The sequence below is a fragment of the Centropristis striata genome, chromosome 4 (genome assembly GCF_030273125.1).
Source record: "Centropristis striata isolate RG_2023a ecotype Rhode Island chromosome 4, C.striata_1.0, whole genome shotgun sequence".
NCBI classification, from domain to species: domain Eukaryota; kingdom Metazoa; phylum Chordata; class Actinopteri; order Perciformes; family Serranidae; genus Centropristis; species Centropristis striata.
This window is the reverse complement of record NC_081520.1, coordinates 2,814,081-2,836,865: the sequence shown is the minus strand read 5'-3', so window position 1 is coordinate 2,836,865 and position 22,785 is coordinate 2,814,081. Positions and strand designations below refer to the sequence as shown.

General features: G+C 35.8%; 1 protein-coding gene across 1 annotated transcript in view; it reads right to left on the bottom strand.

Annotated features, from left to right (window-relative positions):
* Window positions 1–3,271: 3,271 nt before the first annotated feature.
* The window catches only part of arrb1 (arrestin, beta 1), a 37,350-nt gene continuing 17,836 nt past the window's right edge, over window positions 3,272–22,785 (bottom strand). The window contains exons 4-16 of the mRNA XM_059331028.1: window positions 22,507–22,551; window positions 21,038–21,234; window positions 18,029–18,088; window positions 17,859–17,926; window positions 16,472–16,607; window positions 13,741–13,825; window positions 13,579–13,651; window positions 12,143–12,280; window positions 10,346–10,429; window positions 8,784–8,807; window positions 8,537–8,607; window positions 6,401–6,449; window positions 3,272–4,922 (exon numbers count right to left, since the gene is read on the bottom strand). Of these exons, the coding sequence (XP_059187011.1) occupies window positions 4,808–4,922; window positions 6,401–6,449; window positions 8,537–8,607; window positions 8,784–8,807; window positions 10,346–10,429; window positions 12,143–12,280; window positions 13,579–13,651; window positions 13,741–13,825; window positions 16,472–16,607; window positions 17,859–17,926; window positions 18,029–18,088; window positions 21,038–21,234; window positions 22,507–22,551 (1,145 nt within the window). The 3' untranslated portion in view covers window positions 3,272–4,807. The remainder of the gene's footprint in view (window positions 4,923–6,400; window positions 6,450–8,536; window positions 8,608–8,783; window positions 8,808–10,345; window positions 10,430–12,142; window positions 12,281–13,578; window positions 13,652–13,740; window positions 13,826–16,471; window positions 16,608–17,858; window positions 17,927–18,028; window positions 18,089–21,037; window positions 21,235–22,506; window positions 22,552–22,785) is intronic.

Below are 22,785 nucleotides of genomic sequence, written 5' to 3'. Positions count from 1 at the left end.
ACTTTAAATTTTCTAGAATCTCCCATATTCAGCTTTATGCTTCACCTTAACTCATTAACTCTATGGAGTCTTGGGCTATTTTGTGCATTTTTGAATCATTTTCATGTCTTTGTAAGTCATTTTGTGTCTTTTTTGGTCATTTGTGTCTTTTTTTGTCTGTTGTTGTGTCTTTTTTAGTTATTTTGTGTCTTTGATTTGTCTTTTTCAGTCTTTTTTGGTCATTTGTGTCTTTTTGTGTCTTTTTTAGTTATTTTGTGTCTTTTGTTGGTCATTTTGTGTCTTTTTTTTGTCATTTTGTGTCTTCTGTGGGGTTTTTTTGGTTATTCTGTCTTCTCATTTTGTGTCTTTTTTTCTCTTTTTTGGTGATTTTGTGTCTTTTTTTGTGATTTTGTGTCTTTTTTGTGTTTTTTTTTAAGTAATTTAGTGTGTTTTTCAGTAATTTTGTGTCTTTTTTTAGTAATTGTGTGTCTTTTTTCAGTAATTTAGTTTTTTCTGTCATTTTGTGTCTTTTTTTGTTTGTAATTTTGGTCATTTTGATACTGCCTCCAGCGGCCCCCAGATAATTTGAGTTTGAGACCCCTGTTCAAGAAGATTTAAAGTGTTTGTTACACGGGTGTCACCGTGGGTTCTTATGGGTTAAGTTTAAAACGGTCGACCGGTTTGCATGGGGTACATGCAACTCTGACACCAGGTATCCTAAGAGGCTGGGAAACGGGGTGGATTTTCTACCCGTTCCATAGGCCACATCTCAACCCAGATAAGTGTCTGCTCTGGATTAAGTTCTGCGGTAGACCACAACACCAACTAAATGTGGATAAAATGAACAAGGATGTCTACATCTGTTCTAAGGTAAGTCAACAACGTATTTGAGGCAAGATATTGTCACTCTGCTAGAGATGTTTTTTTAGAGATGTTAAAGTTATCTTTAGCCTAACCCTAACGTTAGGCTAACATTAGCTTCTAGCTGCGTTGTACATCATGTCACTTTGTTTGCTGGGAGTTCATTGGCCTGTTATGTGCTAGTTTTTGTACTTTGGACAACAGCTAACAATCATGTACAATTGAAATGTCTCCTGCTGTGACAGCTGCCATCGCGCCTGTCACGCAATGACTGTTTGTCCGAGTGAGTGGAGGGGCGGGGCTTAGCCATAGGTAAATTATGAATGACGCAAAAGCAGAAGTGACGTCTGATGAAAGGAGCATGAAAAGTTGCTGTTAGGGTTGGGGCAAACAAACCAGGACTTTCACCAGGAGAAAGCTGCTTGTGCTCCATGTGAAAACAAAAGTAAACAATGTTATTTGAAGTAACGTCACTTAACTTCAGTGCATCATGTTCTTACATAATCAATGCAACTTCCGTTATTAACACTGTGAGCAGAAGAGCGAAGGAGGAGAGTAGAAGTAGTTTACTTAGACTTAAGTCTGCTGACTTCTCGAGCTGAATGTTGAAGTCCCCGAGAAGGACAAGTGGTGGACCATCTTCAGGGAAGTTTGACAGTAGGACGTCAAGTTCCTCCAGAAATTCTCCAAGGGGACCAGTTGGGCGGTTCTTTTAATCACACTAAACTGTGAATTACTGTTTTGAATAACTTCCTGTCGCTAAACGCATGCCGCTTTCGAAATAAGAGCACACTGTGTTAACAGAATTGACCACAGAATTTACAAGAAGACTGTCAAAATGAGGTGCCTTAAATAAAATAAACAAGAACCCTCATTCTGCTTTAAAATGCCAACATGTCAGCACTGAAATGAGCTTAAGAGTTCTCCTGAGTGTTCGTAGGATTTGCTCTTACCTAAGAAAAATCCTGGATAAGAAAAAAATTCATGAATGCCACAATCTTTGTAAAATCTTCGTAAGTAGGACTTAAGAACAAATTTGTTCTTAAGAACGGTTTGTAAATGAGGCCCAATGTTTTATTTTTTGGTCTTGGTGCCCTCAAAAAGTTGACGACACAAAAGGCCAAGTGGCCTTGCCCCTAAAATGACGAAATTCCAGGCCTGGTATCAACAGATTATAATTGGGGTATTTTAAGCATTTTTTAGGCATTTTAAAATTTGACCATTTTTCACCGTCCTCATAAGTACTTCACTTCATTCATGCGTATTTATTTTACTTTTTTAAACTAACTAATCTTTTATGTCTAACCAGGAGGTTTTTAGCACTAACCTCAGAGAAGAAGTTTTGTAGTTTTAACCAAACAAAACTGAAAGTGAAACAGCAAGCGGCCATTGAATGGACTGAAAACAACCTACTGGATCTACCAGCAGGTGGAGCAGGAACCGACTTGTAGTCTAGACGGAATTGTCCAAAAAGTGAAAGTGAGGAGCATTTATGGGTACAAGTCAGGAACTGGCCTACTTTACTTATTTCAAGGGTGCTGAATCCAAAAAAAATGGTTCCCAAGCGAAATTTTGAGTTTTTGACCTTCTCATTTGCATATCAATATGGCGGCCAAATTGCCCATCTTGCTCAGTTGTTGGACCATTTTCCCCAAGTTTTTTTGTAAGTAGGCAATCAAAGATGAGGAAATTAAGTTTCTGGATCTATAGTCTAGGGTCAGAGCAAGGATATAGTGGAGGCTCAGTGTCTTTTTTGTGTATATTTATATATATGCAAAATACCAACTTTTAAGGTGAAATTAAGCATTATTTGTGTGGTTTTTTTAAGGCCGACATAAATATTCAATCAATGTCACTTTTAAATGTTCCAGTTGGTATTTTGCATATATATATATATACATAAAAAAGACACTGAGCCTCCACTATATCCTTGCTCTGACCCTAGACTATAGATCTAGAAACTTAATTTCCTCATCTTGATTGCCTACTTACAAAAAAACTAAGGGGAAAATGGTCCAATGACTGAGCAAGATGGTCAACTGGCCATTTGATATACAAATTAGAAGGTCTAAAACTCAAAATTTCGATTGGGAACCATTTTTTTTGGACTCAGCCCCCTTGAGATATGTAAGGTAGGCCGGTTCCTGACTTGTACCCATAAATGCTCCTCACTTCTTATAGGAGGCCTTTATTCTGAAATCCGTCCAGACTATTGCCCATACTTATGGGATGAATACCGCTGATAAACGCAAAAATCAGGTGAATACTGGGATAAAAATCCATACTAAAGAAGGAAAGTACGACACTTTAAGTAAAGCCAATAAGCCGTTCTTCAGACTGCGGGCGAATCAGATTTGCTTCTCTAAAATGAATGGCATTACTTAAGTTTCATCCCATTTAAACATCACAACGCAGAAACACACACAAGCTGCCACAAACGTCCTTTTTTATTAAAGATGCAGTGAATTGTACAGTTTCCTCTTGGCCCTGTCAACAACAAAAAAAGTCAATTCAAATAATGAAATAATAAGGATGTTTTAGGTGTTTTATGTTCTGATGTCGCAGTTCATTCAGCCTGTCGCTTGCTAGCTCGCACACACACACACACACACACACACACACACACACACACGTTTCAGTTGCGTTTTACTTTGTATGTTTGAACTAAAAATTTGTTTTCTTTTCAACATAAAAGTTCTGTTATTACACACTGTATAAGGTCTCCTGAACTTCACATGAATATGTTCATTAAAGGACCATATTGGTGTTTTTTGCACATAAACACTTCCTGTTAACGTCATATCAGCTGATCATTTTATAAACCTTTTTTTTTAAAAAGATGTAATTCCTTCGATGCAGTTGTTGGTTTGACTTTATTTCTGTAAGAGAGATATTAAATCCTTCCTTTGAAGTTAATTGATCATTATGTTGTGATAGAAGTGGCCCAATGTTGAAGAATTGCTGTGAAACTGAAGAAACATTTGAAACAAAACAAATTCTGTGATTGAACAATAATTTCAATAATGTTTGACACGCAGAATGTCAGTTCTGATCCAAATACTTTTCTTTATATTGATAAATACTGACATTTTTCTACAGTTACAGTTGTAAAAGTTGTATACACAAGCAGCTGTTCTGCTCTCTAAATAAAATGCAGATTAATTAAAATCATAAAAGAAAAGTATCAAGATTAAACTTTTTCGTCTCTCTGAACGTAGGTTTTATAGAAGTGCAGTGAAACCAGCAGCTGATCTAAATACTGATGAACATTTGGAAAATTGATCAACAAGAAAACAAACACTTTATGCTGCCTCTAAAATCAGGGCCATCCTCTATAACGGTTGATTATTCATGATATTAATAAATCATATAAAGTATGTATTTCATGCAAAATCATCCACCAGTTCCTCTCAGCTGATTGGTGGCTCTCTCCTGCAGATGACTTCTTCTTCTTCTGGTTCTGCAGCTTCGTCTTCGCGCACGCTGACGGTTAGTAAAGACCTCGGTCAGCTGGTGTCCGCGTCGAGCGGCGAACTGTTCCACAAGTTGGCAGTGTTGTTGTTTATGAAGACCCTCTGATACGACACATCGAAACTAATCTCAACACAACGTTACTCCTGTTCGGTCCCTAATGGAAACACGTAGAACAAAGTGACATTAGAGGCATGCTACCAGCCGTCGTTACGGCATCGCGGTCGCCGGTTCAAGTCTCCGGCAGCCGGCGAAGGAGTGGAGAGCTGCTCCGTCTAAAAACACGACTGACGTCTAGGCTGCGGTATTCTAGCTTTTTACACCCCGGCAGGACGCAGAGAGGACGAACATGAACGAGAACACAAACACGGCACCACCGAGTGTTTAACGGGTGTCCAGACTGTGGTTTGACCTAAAGGTGACCTCCATCAGCTCCACACTACAAACAGCAGCGAGACAAGAACAGCAGCGGTGGTGGCGGCGGCGCTCAGAGCCTTTATCTGTCGTCCAGTTTGGGCGAGTCCACTGGCTCCTCGTCTTCATCCTTGTCGTCTTTCGCTCCTTCAATCAGCCGCTGGCGGGCGAAATCTTCAAAGATAATATCATCGTCACTGAGGGAGGAAGGGGGGGGGAGGAGAGGATAATGGAAGTTCATTTCTAACAAAACAATTAAGGAAACGCAGAATTGTCCAGAAATTGAGTTTAACCATCTGAACCCCAAACCTGTTGCTGGGACGTTTTCTTTAAAAAAAATCCAAAAGTACACATCATCAGTGTTTGGACTTTCCAATGGTCTTTGAACAGCTCACCGGTTATGAAAATTTCCATTCAAAAAAGTAACCAAAACCAGTGGCGGTTCTAGACCAGTTTTACTGTGGGGGCCAAAGAGGGGCCAGTGTTTAATCAGAGGGGCACATTAGCACATGAAAAAATGGCAAAGATGATATTCAAGCATTCAAAATCTTTGAATGTCTTGAAAAGGACACTAAATGACCAAAAAAGACACTAAATGAGAAGACAGAATAACCAAAAAACCCCACAGAAGACATAAAAATGACAAAAAAAGACGCAAAATGACCAAAAAAAGACACAAAATAACTAAAAAAAGACACAAAATGACCAAAAAAGACACATAAATGACACCAATGACAAAAAAGACACAAAATGACCAAAAAAGGCACAAAATGAGAAGACAGAATAACCAAAAAAAACCCACAGAAGACATAAAAATGACAAAAAAGACACAAAATGACAAAAAAAGACACAAAATAACAAAAAAAAAAGACACATAAAGACATGAAAAGGATTCAAAAATGGACAAAATAGTACTATAAGACTCCAGAGAGTTAAACTATTATACAATGGACACATTCTGGGTTTCTTTCGTGTTCAATGAGATATTGTTTGAACAAAAAAAAGGTTAGAATTGTTCCATTGTTCATTGTTATGACTTGATCATTTTATTATTAATTTGACACAGGGGCCACAGCAGGGGCCAAAGGCTTCTTTACAGGGGCAGTGGCCCCTGGAGGCCCCTGTGTTGAACCACCACTGACCAAAACAAAGCTTAAAATTGTGTTATTCCTGTTTAAATCACTTTATTTTTGTAGACGTTTTAAATGAGACATGTAGAATAAAGTGTTTACACTAACCAGATCCTGTTAAAAACTTTAAAATATGCACTCCTCAGCAACATTGTGAAGCCATGATTGATTCTGCTGAGATGATGTGTGAATAAAAGCAACATATAAACTGTTCTGTTCTGTTCTGGATCAACATAATCTTTGTGTGCGTGAAATAACGAGCTGCAAGCTGCAGAGCTGCTGTCTCTGCTGACAGCGAGATGACTTTCCAGTTTAAAATCCATTTCCTGCAGCTCACACAGCAGCGAGCATTAAGACGCATTAAGGCTGAGACTCTGGAGACAAGTCCATCACAGTTAATGCTTCAGCAGGCGGAGAGGAAACCCTCTCTGCTGTCAGGGTTATTGACAAGACTGTAAACTACAGCAGAGCCAATCAGATCACAGAGGAGAGCCACAGGGAGAGACAGGAAGACGTAGAGACAGACGGGAGAGACGGCTGCTTACTTTGTGTCAAACTCGATCAGGTTTGTGTCGATCGGAGCTTCATCTGGAGCTGCAAGGAGACAAAAATATCTGTGATAAACATTGAGAGACAAACATACACTACATGTATATTGCACATACACTACCGGTCAAAAGTTTTAGAACACCCCAATTTTTCCAGTTTTTTATTGAAATTCAAGCAGTTTAAGTCAAATGAACAGCTTGAAAGGGTGCAAAGGTAAGTGGTGAACTGCCAGAGGTAAATAAAAAAGGTAAGCTTAACCAAAACTGAAAGATAATGTACATTTCAGAATTATACAAGTAGGCCTTTTTCAGGGAACAAGGAATGGGTTGACAACTTAACTCTATGGAGTCTTGGGCTGTTTTGTCCATTTTTAAATTCTTTTCATGTCTTTGTAAGTCATTTTGTGTCTTTTTTTGGTCATTTTGTGTCTTTTTTTAGTCATTTTGTGTCTTTTTTTTAGTCATTTTGTGTCTTTTGGTGTCTTTTTTTGTCATTTTGTGTCTTTTTTTGGTCATTTTGTGTCTTTTTTTAGTCCTTTAGTCCAACATAAAATGTGATTTTGAATCTTTTTTTTACTTTCAAAACACTATCATGCTCTATAAAGCATTTTAAATGTTACAAATGTGCATTCATTTCAGAGTACACTGAGACATTAAACTGCATCATTTTCAATTATAGTAGTATTTCCTATTTTGTTTCTATTTTATATTTCTGTTTCTTGATGTTTGCAGTGCTTGCTTTTGTTTAAACTTTTCTGGAATATGTATTGGATCATAAAGCATTAAGTATTGATGTTTGTATAAATCCAAGTCCATAAAAGTTGGGACACTGTGGAAAACATGAATAAAAATGGAATGCATCATCATTTGCAATTTCTTTTGTGACAACATTCAGTTGACGCATAACGCAAAAAGTCAAAGGGGGAATGTGCGAAGCTATGGACCAATGTACAGCTTCACAAAGTAATGCAAGAAAGAAGTCACAGGGTAATGTGAGAAGTCACAGGGTAATGTGAGAAGTCATGGACTAATGTATGAAGTCACAGGGTGACGCACAAAGTCAGAGGGTAATGTAAGAAGTCATAGGGAAATGTAAGATGTCACAGGGGAATGTAAGAAGTCACAGAGGAATGTAAGAAGTCACAGGGTAACAAACGAAGTGACAGGGTAACGTACAAAGTCACATGGTCATGTAAAAAAGTCATAGGGTAATGTACAAAGTCACCGGGTAATGTATAAATGCACAGGGGAATGTAAGAAGTCACAGGGTAATGAACCAAGTCACAGGGTAATATAAGAAGTCACAGGGTAATATAAGAAGTCACAGGGTAATGTACCAAGTCACAGGGTAATGTAAGAACTCACAGGGTAACATACAAAGGCACAGGGTAATGTAAGAACTCACAGGGTAATGTAAGATGTCACAGGGTAATGTAAGAACTCACAGGGGAATGTAAGAAGTCACAGGGTAATGTTAGAAGTCACAGGGTAATGTTAGAAGTCACAGGGTAACAAACGAAGTGACAGGGTAACGTACAAAGTCACATGGTCATGTAAAAAAGTCACAGGGATGTGACGAAGTCACAGGGTAATGTACAAATACAAAAGGTAACTTACAAAGTCACAGGGTAATGTACAAAGTCACAGGGTAATGTACAAAGTCACAGGGGAATGTCAGAAGTCACAGGGTAATGTAAGAAGTCACAGGATGATGTAAGAAGTCACAGGGTAATGTAAGAAGTCACAGGGTAATGTAAGAAGTCACAGGGTAATGTAAGAAGTCACAGGGTCATGTAAGAAGTCACAGGGTCATGAACAAATACACAAGGTAACTTGCAAAGTCACAGGGTAATGTACTAAATCACAGGGTAATGTATAAAGTCATGGACTAATGTACGAAGTCACAGGGTAATGTAAGAAGTCACAGGGCAGCGTACAAAGTCACATGTAAGAAGTCACAGGGTAATGTACAAATACACAAGGTAACTTACAAAGTCTCAGGGGAATGTAAAAAGTCACAGTGTAATGTATGAAGTAATAGACTAACGCACAAACTCTGTATCCAGGGTATATAAAAGGTATTATGGAAAACAGTATGGAATGAACAGATACATGAAGGCGCTGTGAACTCACCGTCTCTGTAGATGGATTCTTCTAGCGGCTTCGGGTGCATTAACGTGAACGGCAGCTCCACAGAGACGTCGCTGAAGAACAAATGGTTGGACAAACAGGTCATAAAAACACAGACAACCCTCAGTGAAGCTTCACTGAGGACATTTATTGGTGTGACGTTCAGGTGACCTTTGTAAATCTCAGTGTGTGGTTTGTATCAGTGTGTTCATCAATGATCTCAGTCACATGACAGAATGTGAAAGGTTACCTTGACGCCAGATCTCCCAGGAGCCTGAAATCAATAAACATTTAACACCTTCAGATTCACAGCAGAGCAGCATTTCTTCTTGTTTCTACTGACATACTCATTAACTGACACTAACAAAACAGCTGAGGGACTTTGTGTTCATGCCTGTCGATACGAGAGGCTGTCGAAATCAGTGCATCCAAATGTCTCAGGATGAATCAAACAGTCTTTTACAAACAATAAAAACAAAATATGCAGTTTATCCTATAAATATTACAGACAGCAACCAGAGATTAACACTAAAACTAGGCTTCAAAGTCAAACTGAAACTTTTTATGTCAGAACATTTAGCAACACTACTACAGACAGATAGAATAGAATTTATTTTATTTTTATTTTTATTTTATTTCTATTTCTATTTCTATTTCTATTTCTATTTTATTTTTTTTTATTTATTTTTTTTTATTTATTTTTTTTTATTTGTATTTTATTTTATTTGTATTTTTATTTTTTATTTTTTATTTCATTGTCATTGTACAAGACAACAAAATTTGTCCTCCAGTTGCACAGTACAAAATATTGATATTTATATCAATATAGAAAAATACTTAAGAAAAAACACAACATTATCAACATTATCAATGCTGTCAGCAATATATGTATAAATGAAATATATATCTAAGTAACAATGTTTTAAAAAGTCCAAGTCCTTAAGTGCAATAGTGCAATAGTGCAATCATGTGTGTATGAGATGATAATGACAGATAGTTCATAAATGATTTGTAACATTTCAAAAGCTTATTAATTTAAGTTCTACAAGTCAACCGTTTCTCTTTGACTGCAGATGTTCAACAGATTATCAATCAATAACAATCATAACTACATATTCTCAGACTATTTTAGTTAAACTACTCACCTCTGCCATACAAGTGTTCTATATACATATCTATACACACACACACACACACACACACATATATATGTGTGTGTGTGTGTGTGTGTGTGTGTGTGTGTGTGTGTGTACAGTCATGGTAAAAAATTATTAGACCACCCTTGTTTTTTATTTTTCATTTTAATGCCTGGTACAACTAAAGGTTCATTTGTTTGGATGTCAGCTCTTAAATTAAACTCTTATGAGCTATTTTGGTTGTTATCATTATATTTGTCCAAACAAATGTACATTTAGTTGTACCAGGCATTAAAATGAAGAAAAAAATTGAAGAAAAAGGGTGGTCTAATATTTTTTTCCATGACTGTGTATATATATATATATATATATATATATATATATATATATATATATATATATATACACAGTCCTGTGCAAAAGTTTTAGGCAGATGTGAAAAAATATTCTGAAAAAATAAGAATGCTGTCAAAAATAGAAATGTTTTTTAATCAATTAACAAAATGTGAGTGACCAGAGGACAAATTTAAATCTAATGAATTTTCGGCATGACCACCCTTGTGTGTCCACCAATTCTTGGAAGTGTCCTTCCTTTTAATTTTGGTTTCAGTTGGACTTTAAAGCTCTCGGCTGATAATGATGATGAGATGAGAATGTAAAGAGAAAGTCCACTGACCCGCCTCGAGACACCACCAGCTTCACTTTGACTTTGTACGACACGATGATGCCCAGGATCTCCTTATTGGCTCCTTCTCTTAACCTGACGAGACACACAACCAATCAGCAGCCAGTCACCTGCTCCAATGTCCTACTTCACTGTACTGAAGGACACATCTACACTTCTGCAAACCACAAATATGTTGAATCTGCAACATGTTCTCACTGTGACACGTGTAGACCGCAACACATGGGAAACATGTGACGTGACAGACGTATGGTGGCCCTGAAGTGCAAATCACAACAACAAATCAAAAAACACAAAAACAAAACAGAAAACACAACAACAAATCAAGAAACACAACAACAAAACAGAAAAAACAACGGCAAATCAAAAAACACAACAGCAAATAAAAAACAACAACAACAAATCAGAAAACACAATGACAATTCAGAAAACACAACGGCAAATAAAAAACAACAACAACAAATCAGAAAACACAACGGCAAATAAAAAACAACAACAACAAATCAAAAAACACAACGACAAGTCATGTCGCCCGAGGGTACCTACCTTTTGTGGTTTGATTAATGTCGTTGTCGTTTCTGATTTGCTGTTGTGTTTTTCTATTTGTCGTTTTGTTTTCTGATTAGTCGTTGTGTTTTTTGATTTGTTGTTGTGTTTTCTGATTTTTTGTTGTGTTTTTTTATTTGTCGTTTTGTTTTCTGATTAGTCGTTGTGTTTTCTGATTTGTTATTGTGTTTTTTGATTTGTTGTTGTGTTTTCTGATTTGTTGTTGTGTTTTCTGATTTGTCGTTGTGTTTTCTGATTTGTCGTTGTGTTTTTTTATTTGTTTTTGTGTTTTTTTATTTGTCGTTGTGTTTTCTGATTTGCCATTGTGATTTGCACTTCAGGGCCACCGTACAGACGTGACAAGTGCTGATTTTAGGTACTGGTTAAGGCTGGTATGGGGGAAAAAGACCAGGATTTCGCTTAAGAAAAACTGATTTCAGACAAAATTTCAAACAGTGGGATGCAAACACCTCCTGTCTGGGAGGTCCTGGGTCGGCTGGTTTCATGTAACTCATACCCTTGACAAAATATATTCCATCTGCATTAATACAGACATTATAATTATTGAAAAATTAAAAAATCCCTGAATACTTTCAGTGAGCTAATAATGTTATTGTGCTATTGTGCCCGAAAGTTTCAGACATCCATAAAATATCTCAAAACAGTAGCGGTTCTACACAGGGGCCTACAGGGGCCACTGCCCCTGTGAAGAAGCCTTTGGCCCCTGCTGTGGCCCCTGTGTCAAATTAATAATAAAATGATCAATTATTAACAATGAACGACGGAACAATTTCTCATTGTACACAAAAGGAACCCATAATGTGTACATTGTATAATAGTTTAATTGTGCAATAAAAGCTAAATATAAAGATCATTCTCACTGTACTGCACTTTCAAAATAAAAAGTAATTGTGCACAAAAATGAGAAATGTCATTGTCGTACAAAAATAACTGTTAATGTCTGTAAGTCTCAGTGTTTCAATCAATGTAGTCCTTCCAAATATGAGATTTTTAGCTAAAATAAAGGTTTTGAATGCTTAAATATCATCTTTGACGATTTTTAATGTGCCCCTCTGATTAAACACTGGCCCCTGCTTGGCCCACACAGCAAAATTGGTCCCCACAGTAATACTGGTCTAGAACCGCCATTGTCTCAAAACATTCTACAATCTGAAGTACGGCTTCAGAGTTTCCCACCCTCCCATGGGCCTGGAAGGCACCATGAGTGGCGTCTGGACTCACAGTGTGCTGGAGGCCAGGTTCGTGTCCTCGTGCTTCAGTTTCCCATCGAGAGCGAGGCCTCGTTTCTCCCGGTTGTTGGCCAGAAACGGAGTAAGAGTGAAAACTTTGCAGAAAGTCGAACTGGGAGCGACGACATCGCTGCACACAGTGACAGTGAGAAAAGAAACTTCTTAAAATATTCACATTCACTTTATTGTAACATCTCACAGACTTTGTTTAACCCTCTGAAACGTATTTTTCTTTTTTTTAAATTACCGGTTTAAATAAGGCATTATCGACAGTCCTTGAACAGATAATCAGTTACTAAAGTTTCAATTAGAAAAAGGAACCAAAACGAAACTAAACTGTGATATTGCTGTCAAATTCACTTTATTCTAAATGTCTCATTTAAAATAAAGTGTTTCCATTGACCACATCCTATTAAAATCATGTAGTCCTGCTCCTCAGAGACACTGTGAAGCCATGATTGATTCTGCTCAAACGATCGTCACGTGACAAATATTCAATGAAAATCTGTTTACACAGAGCTGAGAGGAGAGGGCAGGAGAGGCTGGAAAATGGAAAATATATTTTTTTATATTATTCATTTTTTTTACATATATATATATATATTTTTTTTTATATATATATTTTTTTTTAATTTAATTAATCGGAGAAATACATTTTTTGATTTATGTCATTATAACTGTGTTATTCTGCACAAAATACATTCTCCCTACTTCATGATTGTGCTTTTTCCATACCGCTGCAGGACTTATATATATACACTATCGGTCAAAAGTTTTAGAACACCCCAATTTTTCCAGTTTTTTATTGAAATTCAAGCAGTTCAAGTCAAATGAACAGCTTGAAAGGGTCCAAAGGTAAGTGGTGAACTGCCAGAGGTAAATAAAAAAAGGTAAGCTTAACCAAAACTGAAAAATAATGTACATTTCAGAATTATACAAGTAGGCCTTTTTCAGGGAACAAGAAATGGGTTAAAAACTTAACTATGGAGTCTTGGGCTATTTTGTCCATTTTTGAATTCTTTTCATGTCTTTGTAAGTCTTTTTATGTCTTTTTTTGGTCATTTTGTGTCTTTTTTTAGTCATTTTGTGTCTTTTGGTGTCTTTTTTTGTCTTTTTTTAGTCCTTTAGTCCAACATAAAATGTGATTTTGAATCTTTTTTTTACTTTCAAAACACTATCATGCTCAATAAAGAATTTTAAATGTTGCAAATGTGCATTAATTTCAGAGTACACTGAGACATTAAACTGCATCATTTTCAATTAAATTCTGGAGAAGTTGGTGTGTTCTAAAACTTTTGACCGGTAGTGTATATATTTTATATATTTATATATATTGCAGTGAAATACAAGGCCACAATAAGTGAAATGTAAAAAGAGATTTAAAAAAACTTCAGAGGGTTAAAGAGGGAAAGTGCAGATGAAACTGACTCGGACTCCTCGGTGGCCACGGGACATTTGTACTGCGCGGTGTTGAAGAGGCAGATGTCTGCATACTGCCGCACTGTGGAGACACAAATCAGTCCATGGATCAATAACACGCACTGACACACTAATCAACAGACAGACAGGAGTGGTGGTGCATTCAGGTACCGGAGATCTTCATCTTCTTCACAGTCTTGTTGGTGTTGTTGGTGACATGGACGTTGACGCTGATCGGTTCCCCGTGGTAATAAATCTGACAGAGAAACATATCATCGTTATTATTATTGCTATAAGTGCCTTAGTACCATCCAAGAGAGATAATAAACAACACTGAGTGCTACAAAATAATGTTTAATATTATACAAAAATCAATATTAGACGTTTGATATTTGAGCTCCGCCGGCTGACTGAAGATCACAAGTGTTTTTGTTCAGTACAAAGTGCAAAACACATATATATGTTATTGATTTATATATTTATGATTTATTATATCTTAAATAATAGTATACTGGCCACACCACTGTGACTTTAACTTGTAATTTAGACTTCAATTTCTGGTAACACTTTACAATAATCATCATTTATAGATGGTAAATAGACCATTTATAAATGGTAAACAGATAGTTTATTAATGTTTAATCATCATTTATAAACCGTATATAGGCCATTTAGAATGGTAAATAGAAAATGTATTAATGTTGAACTATAAATTATTTTTTTAATAGATGGTATATTAATGTAAATTGATATTTACTTTACCATAAACAAACAATTACATTATAATTACTAGTTTATTAATAGTTTTGCACTCATTATAACATTTTTAACACAATATTAAGTATGTAAATTATTTCAAAATTATTCTTATACCTTTAAGAAATTGTTAGAAAACATTTAAAGAATAAATATGTATAGAATTTTGTAAATGGTTAATAATTGGTTTATAAACCATCTATAAACATCACTTAGATGGTTATTGTAAAGTGTTACCCAATTTCTCTTTTTATTCTTTTTATTTATTTTTATTACTTTCTCTATTTTTCTGAACTGATTTATGGGTATGTGTTGCTGAAACTGCTGGATTTCTCTTCTGAATGTTTCATATTGTTTTATTTTATCTCTTAACTCTCTGAACAACAACATGCCATTCCACAGCATTTTGTTGTTGTTGTTTGTTTGTTTGTTTTTGCTCTTTTTACATTTTACTCACTGTGGCCTTGTATTTCACTGCAATATGTAAAATACATATAATGTATAAACAAGTCCTGCAGCACAATCATGGCTATATGTGGGAACAACTAAAACATTTATTTTGTGCAGAATAACAATTATAATAATTATAATTATAATAAATTATATAAATAATTATATTATAATAACATAAATCACAAAGAAATTTAAAAACACAAGTTGAATTTCTCTGAATGTTAAAAAAAGTGTTTGTTCCACATATTGTACATATTGAAGTATTTCAATTTTTCCAGCCTCTTCTCTCCTGTCCTCTCCTCTCTGCTCTGTGTAAACAGCCTGCAGTTCTGTCTGGTTTTCAGTGAATATGTGTGTCTCTGAGGAACAGAATTTAATGTATTTAACAGGATCTGCTGCTTTTTTACCCATTGAGGCCTGAAACGCCTGTTAAACCTCTGGGCGATTTTAAAATCAGCCCCTAAAACCTGAAGTTTTTCTGGAAATTTAACAGAAGTGTCAACGCTTCTACTAAATAATAGATTTTTTTCAGCCTTTGTAGCAGATAGAAATTAAATTCAAAAAGTATTTGAGAGCTTATACAAATACTACAAAACAACGTATCCGCTTTCCAGGCTTCAATGGGTTAAATGAAACATGAAGAATGAATTCTTTTGACAGGAAAATCACAATTTTAAGCTTTGTTTTTGGCGATCTTTAAAGACAATACAGTAGACAGGAAGGTTGGTTCAGAGGGTCAAACTGATCCTGGAGCAGCAGAACATCCAAAAATCCTCATTAAAGTGATAAAAGTAGTGAAAACCTGTACACTGTCTTTCAGCTGGAACAGACTCTCACTCTGTTTTCCTTTTGTAAAGTATCAACTTTTACATTACAAATTTAACACGAATGACAAAAAGTGAGAAAGCTGCTCACACACTGCAAAAAAGCCAACTTGTATTTTTTGGCCTAAAACAGTGATTTAAGTTGGTAAAACTTGGAAATATAAATTATTAACATTTAGCGTATTAATGTAAGTTAGCACAACAAAGGAAGCCAGTTGTCTGCTCAAAAACAAGTTGGTGAGTTGTTGTTACTTATATCTTTAAGTTGGGGTTCACAACAAGGGACAATAGTTCTGATAACTCTTATTTCTTTGTTGTGAAATGCGGGAAAGCGGTGAAATTCAGTCATTAGTGAAAGCTAGCAGCTAACTGATGCTAGTGGCTAACTGATGCTAGCAGCTAACTGATGCTAGTGGCTAACTGATGCTAGCAGCGCTGCTTGTTACAGCTACAAGAGTAGCCATTAGCGTATCAATGCTAACGCAAAATTGTGGTCGCAACATTAGCTGACATTTCATAGCGCCGTTACAATCGTGCCAATTCAGCACATTGCAGAAGTTAGCAGAAGTAAGGATTAAATGTTAATACAATGTTAAATTATAAGTTAGTAGAATTTACAGTTGAGTTGACAAAAATCTGAATTCAGAGTTGAGCAAACTCAAAAACAAAACTTAAAATATTTAGTTTAATTGTCCAACTTAAAATTGTATCGAAGTTTGTTGCCTTGAAATTTTGAGTTCACCCAACTTTTCTTGTTTTGCAGTGCAGTTTCAGGGACCCTGATGGGATATTAGTTTTTACAGGAGCTCCCTGTCTCTTGTATCTGTTGTTTGTGGTTCAGGTGTGTGTCCACCTGTCTCAGGTGTTACCTCTTTGTCCAGTGAGGCCTCCAGGTGCAGCGGTTTGTCTGACATTAGAAACTGTCTGGTGGTTTCTGCAGTTGGCTGAGGACCTGGTTTCTCTGGAGCATACTGCACCTTCCGGATCACGAGACGCACCGAGTTCCTGCAGCAAAAACACAACACTGACACCACTAATACTACTACTGGTACTGCTACTACTACTACGACTACTATTACTTCTACTACGACTAACAATAACACTAGTACCACTACTACTACCTCTACTAACAATAATGATAATAAGATTATAGAATATTAATTAATAAGAATATTTAAGAGTAAGTGTTTGGCAACTTTTGCTGCCAGATCTTTACGATTTCAATTTTTTTTTTTTTTTTTTTTTTACATTTAATTGAAAGTTTTACTGTGAGAAAGTGTCAGTGTTGCTGAGGAGTGCAGAATTTAATGTTTTTAACGGTCTGGTTAATGCAAACGGTTAATATGTGGAGAAGTCATGTAGCATAAAGTGATTCTGACAGAAATATCACAATTTTTAGCTTCTTTTTGGTGACAGAAACATTGGTTATGCTACTACTACTACTACGACTACTATTACTGCTACTACTACTAACAATAACACTAGTATCACTACTACTACCTCTACTAACAATAATGATAATAAGATTGCTACCAATGGTGGAATGTAACTGAGTACATTTACTCAACTACTGTACTTAAGTACAATTTGAGGTATTTGTACTTTACTTAAGTACTTCCATTTTGTGTAACTTTATACTTCTACTCCACTACATTTAGAGGCAACTATTGTACTTTTTACTCCACTACATTTAGCTGACAGCTTTAGTTACTTTTTCGGTCGAGATTTAACATAAAAGTGATTTGATTAAAGCTTATAACTGTTTATTAAGTAGTTAAAATGAGCGCTATGTTTGCAAAATTAAAACAGTGCCTACATAAATGCATCAATACACCTAATCTAATGATATATTTAGAATAAATAAAACAATCTGACTAGGTCCATTCTTCATAAGGAGTACTTTTACTCTTGATACTTTAAGTACATGTTGATGCTGATACTTTTGTACTTTTACTTCAGTAAGTTTTGAATGCAGGACTTTTACTTGTAGTGGAATAATTTCACAGTGTGGTATTAGTACTTTTACTTAAGTAAGGGATTTGAATACTTTTCCACCTCCGATTGCTACTATTAGTATAAATTCTACTACTAGTACTACTGCTAGTACTACTACTACTGCTAGTACTAGGTTTATGAGCCTGTATGATGTATGTTCTGTCGTCTCTCTCTGCAAAGAGCAGCTAATGCACCAGTGATCTCACTTTCATTCATAATTAATTTCTTCATTCTGTTGATCTGCAGCCCACTCACTTTTACCTTTTGTGGATCTTTTCTTCGACGTTCTCTGCGCAGAAAGCTTTCACCTCGAAGTCGACTCCGCAGGCCTGAAGACACAGGACGGCAACAGCACACGTTTATTTTAGTTTAGTTTTTTTTTCCCCGAGAAGGAGGGATGAGGCGTTCAGGAGCAAACTGTGGACGTTTACCTTCCCAGTGTCCTCGGGGCCCGGCTGCAGGGTGACAGAGCACGGCAGGTTCAGAGGAATCTGGAAACACAGGACGGAAAGACGGAAACCTGTTTTATCATCACAACATAGCTGTTTGTATCAGTAGAAACAACAAAATTGCAATTCAGGATTTATGCTTTTTTCAGTGTTTGAGAGTTTATACTGCCCTACAAAGCCTAACTGAAGTAATTACATTTTTGTTCGAAACAGTTATTACTAAAACTGTACTCCTTGATGTCTGTTTTATCCAACATGGTCTCACAGGAATCCGTGAAATAGCCACGGATTTTGAGTTAAGAGGAATCACTCAAATTTCCGTGAAACTGACACGGATTTCGCTACAATGCAAGTTAATGACAGTCATATCCCGTGGCTATTCCAACATACAAAGTGATTATGTACATTCACTGAGTGAATATATAGAAAATAAAACATATATTTCTCGCTAGAAATGTGATCAAAATTCATTTTTATGCAGAAACTAAGTCAAAATATTGATTTTTCAACTGTCCGCCATGTTTTTTGTTCTGACCGCTGGGACCTTGAAAGTCACGTGACTTGGAACAAACCAATAGCCACTGGATATGACTGTCATTAACTTGCATTGTAGCGAAATCCGTGTCAGTTTCACGGAAATTTGAGCGATTCCGTGGCTATTCCACGGATTTTGAGTTAAGTGAAATCCGTGGCTATTTCACGGATTCCTGTGAGACCAGGTTGGTTTTATCTTGTGACATAGTTTTAGATTTCAGTTTTGCTTTATTTCAGAGAAATAATGGTATAAAAATTGCAGTAGCTACAAAAAATCCAATTCGAAACCAAAGCAGTAAGTGCACTTTCGATATAAATACAAATTTGAACATAAAACTAAGGCAGGTGGTCTGCTCTGACTGTGATACAGTGTAGCCTTGTATTTCTTCATTGTGTTGAGTAGTGAAGACAAGAAAAACAGAAATGTATTTGATAGGGAAATTGGTATCTAGATAGTGAAGTAAAAAAGTGAGATTAAATTATATTAAGAATAAAATATACCATTACTTTATAATATTAAGTTTAAAATACACAAATCTTTGAATAGAGTTGTTAAACACTTTTAAATCCACTTATAACAATGTTTAATCACTGAAAACAAAATATAAAACCTGAAAGAAGAAAACAACATAACAACATTGTAGTTACTGCACTCTGTTTTTGCATTACTATTAGATCATTTTACAGCAAAACCAGAGTGGAGTAACTACATTTTTGGGGTCAAAGGTCAAATAAATCGTCATGATTTTTTAGCATAAAAATTACATCATCAATACATGTAGAAATAAGTGTCATATCACTTACCTACATATAACCCATCTGGCTGGCCAGTTAAAAAACGTTAAAGCAGTTTTTCTCAGTTTTACTCTTTGCGTAGTTACGGCAGTATAATGGGTGTGTATTGGACGGAATGTTCAGAGCTAGAGTGGATGATGTCACCGCTAGAATGGAGATGGGCTGGGACATTTTCAGATTTTTTTCTGTAAAACCTGCACTTGTTCCCACAACTTTCACCCTTCATGAATCATTTTAAGGGCAGATTGTAGAGAAATTTGTGCTTGACTACTCTTTCTGATGATACTAATATTTTGTTGAAGTTTGAGAGGTGCGATCTCCATTAAATCTCAACTGTAATATATTGTGAGCCCCTTCTGTTTTCCACTTTCTAATCCTGCCCTTATCACCATAGCAACCAGCAAAGACAGGATGAGCCAGGCCTTCAAAATAAAAGCCCACAATGGTATCCGTTTGTTAACAAGAATCTTGGAATGGGCCTAGTTTTTAGAAACAAACAAACAAAAACATTTTTTTATAAAAAATTCTGGCGACCAAAATGTATTGTAAGTTATTTTATTAACAATAATATTAGTAATAATAATAATAACAATAATATAGTAAATATATTTATTTATATCTGCAGAATAACTGAAGTTTTTTTTAGCTTTAATTTAAGAGTAAGTGTTTGGCAACTTTTGCTGCCAGTTTTTTACGATTTCAAATTATTATTATTTTTTTTTTTACATTTAATTGAAAGTTTTACTGTGAGAAAGTTTCAGTGCTGCTGAGGAGTGCAGAATTTAATGTTTTTAACAGGGTCTGGTTAATGCAAACGGTTAATATGTGGAGAAGTCATGTAGCATAAAGTGATTCTGACAGGAATATCACAACTTTTAGCTTCTTTTTGGTGACGGAAACATTGGTTACTGTTCAAGGACTGACGTAAAGTTCAAACTCTGACAATAATGCCCGTTTTTACAGTTTCTTTCCATGATAAATGCTGTATTTTTCATATTTTAAAGAAAACATGGGGGTTCAGAGGTTAAAAGCAAATCTTGAAAATGATCTAGGTATAATCCTTCATAGATCCACCGATGAAAAGCTCAGAAACCAACATGGTCTCACAGAAATCCGTGAAATAGCCACGGATTTCGCTTGACTCAAAATCCGTGGAATAGCCACGGAATCGCTCAAATTTCCGTGAAACTGACACGGATTTCGCTACAATGCAAGTTAATGACAGCCATATCCCGTGGCTATTCCAACATACAAAGTGATTATGTACATTCACTGAGTGAATATTTAGAAAATAAAACATATATTTCTCGCTAGAAATGTGATCAAAATCCATTTTTATGCAGAAACTAAGTCAAAATATTGATTTTTCACTAAAAATGAGAGAACTGTCCGCCATGTTTTTTGTTCTGACCGCCGGGACCTTGAAAGTCACGTGACTTGGAACAAACCAATAGCCACGGGATATGACTGTCATTAACTTGCATTGTAGCGAAATCCGTGTCAGTTTCACGGATTTTTGTGAGACCAGGTTTTCAGAAACACTAACCTGACACTTAGCATTTGATTAGTAAACATTTGTGTATGAGCTACACGTCTGTGATGAGAGTGAATGATGAGGTCACTGGGCAGCAGGTGAAGTGGTCTCTGCAGACTCAAAGGTACCTCAAAGGTGAAAGGGTGGGCGTGTTCTCCCAGTTTTTTAATCAGGCGTTCCTGAAGACGAGTCAGACTCTTCTTCTCTTCGGGCAGCGGAGGAAACGCCTGCACGTTCGCCACAAACAGATCTTTCCGAAAGGTCAGCCCGAGGACGTCCAGGTCCTCACGACCATAACGGAACGCACAGGTCAGAGTCACAAACACTAAGCAGAACAAAAAAAAGCACAAAATAACATCCTGATATACGAACCGTTACTGAAATTATATCGACGAATAAAACTGGAACTAGACATCCTGGACATTTCTCTGCACTGGACACAAATATAACAAACATTTAAAGTTTAATTTGTCTTCTTGCAACTCTCAAATGATGTCATATTCTTTGTGTTACCTCACATGAATAAGGGAAATGTCAAAATGGACATGAGGAAACGACTAAAGGTTAATAGAAAATGGTTAAAAAATAACATTTTAACATTATTATATAATTTTTTCCTTTATGCTAATAAGAAATCTTAAATAAGTGTCTTCACCCCAGTGGTGGGAAGTAACTAAGTACATTTACTCAAGTACTCTACTTAAGTACAAATTTGAGGTACTTGTACTTTACTTGAGTATTTCCATTTTATGTTCTGTAACTTTATACTTCTACTCCAGTACATTTAGAGGCAAATATTGTACTTTTTACTCCACTACATTTAGCTGTCAGCTTTAATTACTTTTCAGGTCGAGATTTAAAATTAACACATGATGAATTTAAAGTGATGACACATGTTATTTTTTATTTAACCTCATAACAGTATATTAAGTAGTTAAAATAAGCCCTATCTTGATCAAATTAAACACTGTTTACATAAAAGCATCAATACAAATAATGTAAGAATATATAAAACAATCTGAGTGGGTTCATTCGGCATAACAAGTACTTTTACAAGGACTTTTACTTGTAGTGGAGTAATTTCACAGTGTGGTATTAGTACTTTTACTGAAGTAAGGGATCTGAATACTTCTTCCACCAATGCTTCACCCCCTGAAAACAACATCACTGTTTTATACTGCTTTCTTTTTCCCTTTAACTATTAGGGGTTCTTAGATAGATCAGGGTGTCATCAGCATAACGGTGAAATGATCATTCATGATTGTGGGAAATGTGACCTAACAGGAGCATGTAAACAGAGAAAATGCCAGGGCCAAGTATAAAACTTTAAAAAGATGGAGGATGAGGAGAAATCCAGGCTCTGCCTGCAGTAAAATCTCAAGTAAAATTCCAATATTTTACACTCAATATTTATTTAAATCTGACTACTTTTCAGTACTTGCCAGTTGAAGCATCAGTTGATTAAACATCAATAAAAATGTTGAAGGTTTATTTAATCTGTCAATGACGTGTCTGTTATATTTTATCTAAAATCTATGAAATAGAGCAAGTCTTAATATGTCAGTAAGATTATTTCAGGCTGGAGGTTCAGTCTCACCTTTCCTCTCCTTCAGGTACTCCGGGTCGATCAGAACTACGCCGTCTGCAAGAAGTAAAGTCAAAAAGTTTCATGAGCAGCCAGATTACTTTTACTGCACTGTAAAAAATAATCTGTTTAATTTACGGTAAAATACCGGCAGCTGTGGTTGCCAGAACTTCACCGTAAAAATTACAGTGAGTGGATTTTCTATTCTAAATGTAAATATCAGCAAAAAAACTGTAATTTAGTCTGAATAATCCTGTTATTTTTTAGGGTAATTGTGTCATTCATTCACAC